This window comes from Citrus clementina, unplaced genomic scaffold (genome assembly GCF_000493195.1).
Source record: "Citrus clementina cultivar Clemenules unplaced genomic scaffold, Citrus_clementina_v1.0 scaffold_5, whole genome shotgun sequence".
In the NCBI taxonomy this organism is placed as follows: Eukaryota; Viridiplantae; Streptophyta; class Magnoliopsida; order Sapindales; family Rutaceae; genus Citrus; species Citrus x clementina.
Genome location: NW_006262201.1, coordinates 3,846,166 through 3,847,881, shown reverse-complemented (window position 1 = coordinate 3,847,881; position 1,716 = coordinate 3,846,166). Strand labels below are relative to the sequence as shown.

The following is a 1,716-nucleotide window of genomic DNA, read 5'->3' as shown; positions in this document are numbered from 1 at the left end:
AGAAGATCTACATGTCTAGTTTCAGAAATATAAATTTCATAAGCAAACACGTTCAGAAAATATAGGTTTAAATTCGAGATACTCATGCTGTCCAGAATTATCCTGTATGCTTGATACGTCAAAGATTGATTAACTAAACTCATAATAAATCAAAACCCTAAACACATTCTAAATCACGCATAATGATCTATAACAATATAAAATCATGCCAATATAAACCCTAGATAGAGTGATTGGAAATCTTGTGGGGAATAAGGGAAGTAAACTTACCCGTCGCTTTGATTCTCTCCTAAACAAAGGTTTGAATCTTAGGGTTTGGGTAGGAGCGTAAAGAGCAGCAGAGAAGAAGAATAAACGTCGTGGACTTAGGGTTATAGAAGGGGAAAAGTATGAATTTATAGGGAGTCTTAAGAAACCCTATTGAATTTGGGAAAATAACCCTTTTTCAAAAATTAATCCAAAATAATCTCTATTTATAAGGGCAATAATGTCATTTAAAAATTCCATTAAAAAAAATAAAAAAAAGGGAAATTTGGGCGTTACAGAAGCAAGGCCTATTATTAATTTTTTTGATAGTGACTCAAGGAAATCTTCTTCTGCATACCGCGCAGTTTGGATGGATAAGAACACCAAAACTGAAGTAGAAGAGAAAATAATCCCCAGTGCATCTGAGATAGCAAACACCATGAATAACTTGTCTCAAAAGAAAATCGGGATGCCACTTTCATTGTTGCCTCCAGGCACAGTATAAGCTGCCGCAAACATTGTAGTAGCAATGAGAGCGGTGACAACCATGCAAGAATTTGATGTATCCTTCATCCATTTCTCTGAATTCTCAAGCAAATCTTTGTGTTGCTCGGTGAATATATCCTGAGCTGTTTTTCCATCCATGTTTAGCGCTTCCTTAAGAAAAGGGTGAACCAATTTCTCCACCTCCTACAGGAACATATATCAAAATTGTTAAGGCATAATGTTACTGATTAGGAGAGTAAGCAGCAGGGAGAGTTTATGTGTTTTAACAGAGCTAAAACCTTGAACCACTGCACCTCCCTTTGCATTTGTAAAGCTACACCAGGCACAATTCTTAGATGAGCTGGAGGTGCTAACTTTGCTGCCAAATGCAAGATGGTGTCCTTAGTAGATTCATCAATTAGCTGAGGAGATGTGAACTTATTATATACAACCATATTATCCACAAGATTCAAAATCTTTTCTTGTCGATGTTGAACAGCAACTTTCAGTATGGTTTGCTGATCAGTCAAAAGCCAAATAGTATGTGGGAACATTTGAAGACACATCTTTACGATTTCACAATGCCAGAGCTTGCTGCAGCAGTTAAGGTGTTTGAGTGGAAAGATGCATAATTCTCTACATCATAAACATTTGAAAATGATTTTAAAACATGTTTAGCCAATTCGAGGGCCAATTTATGTGTCAGCTTTGCATCCTGAACCTGCTTGATACCAGGCACTGCAAATAAAACAAACAATGGATAATGTATAAGAAATTACATGATCAAGTCACCCACATTAAACCAGGGAGCGCAACATCACTTACCCAAGAGTTCAATACAATTCCAAAATAATTTTCGTGGCCATAGAAACACTGCAACCAAAATACAGGTATAGTAAAAAGTATTAAATCACTTGAATGATCATGTATGACACGTTAGAAATGATCAACTAGAGATTATAGCACCAGCACACTGGAGAAAAT

General features: G+C 36.2%; 1 protein-coding gene across 1 annotated transcript; it reads right to left on the bottom strand.

Moving 5' to 3' along the window:
* Positions 1-699: 699 nt before the first annotated feature.
* On the bottom strand, positions 700-1,298 carry LOC18042963. The gene is made up of 2 exons (XM_024183362.1): positions 1,032-1,298; positions 700-936 (listed from the first exon to the last, which is right to left on the bottom strand). The coding sequence occupies exons 1-2, from the start codon at positions 1,296-1,298 to the stop codon at positions 700-702; spliced, it is 504 nt and encodes a 167-aa protein (XP_024039130.1).
* Between the last annotated feature and the right edge of the window lie 418 nt (positions 1,299-1,716).

What these genes read in the sequence shown, in the direction of transcription:
- LOC18042963 (XM_024183362.1), bottom strand. Translation starts at nt 1,298, where the DNA reads ATGTGTCTTCAAATGTTCCCACATACTATTTGGCTTTTGACTGATCAG. An exon ending in GGGAGGTGCAGTGGTTCAAG is followed by an intron (nt 937 to 1,031) that starts GTTTTAGCTCTG and finishes ATGTTCCTGTAG; the next exon opens with GAGGTGGAGAAATTGGTTCA.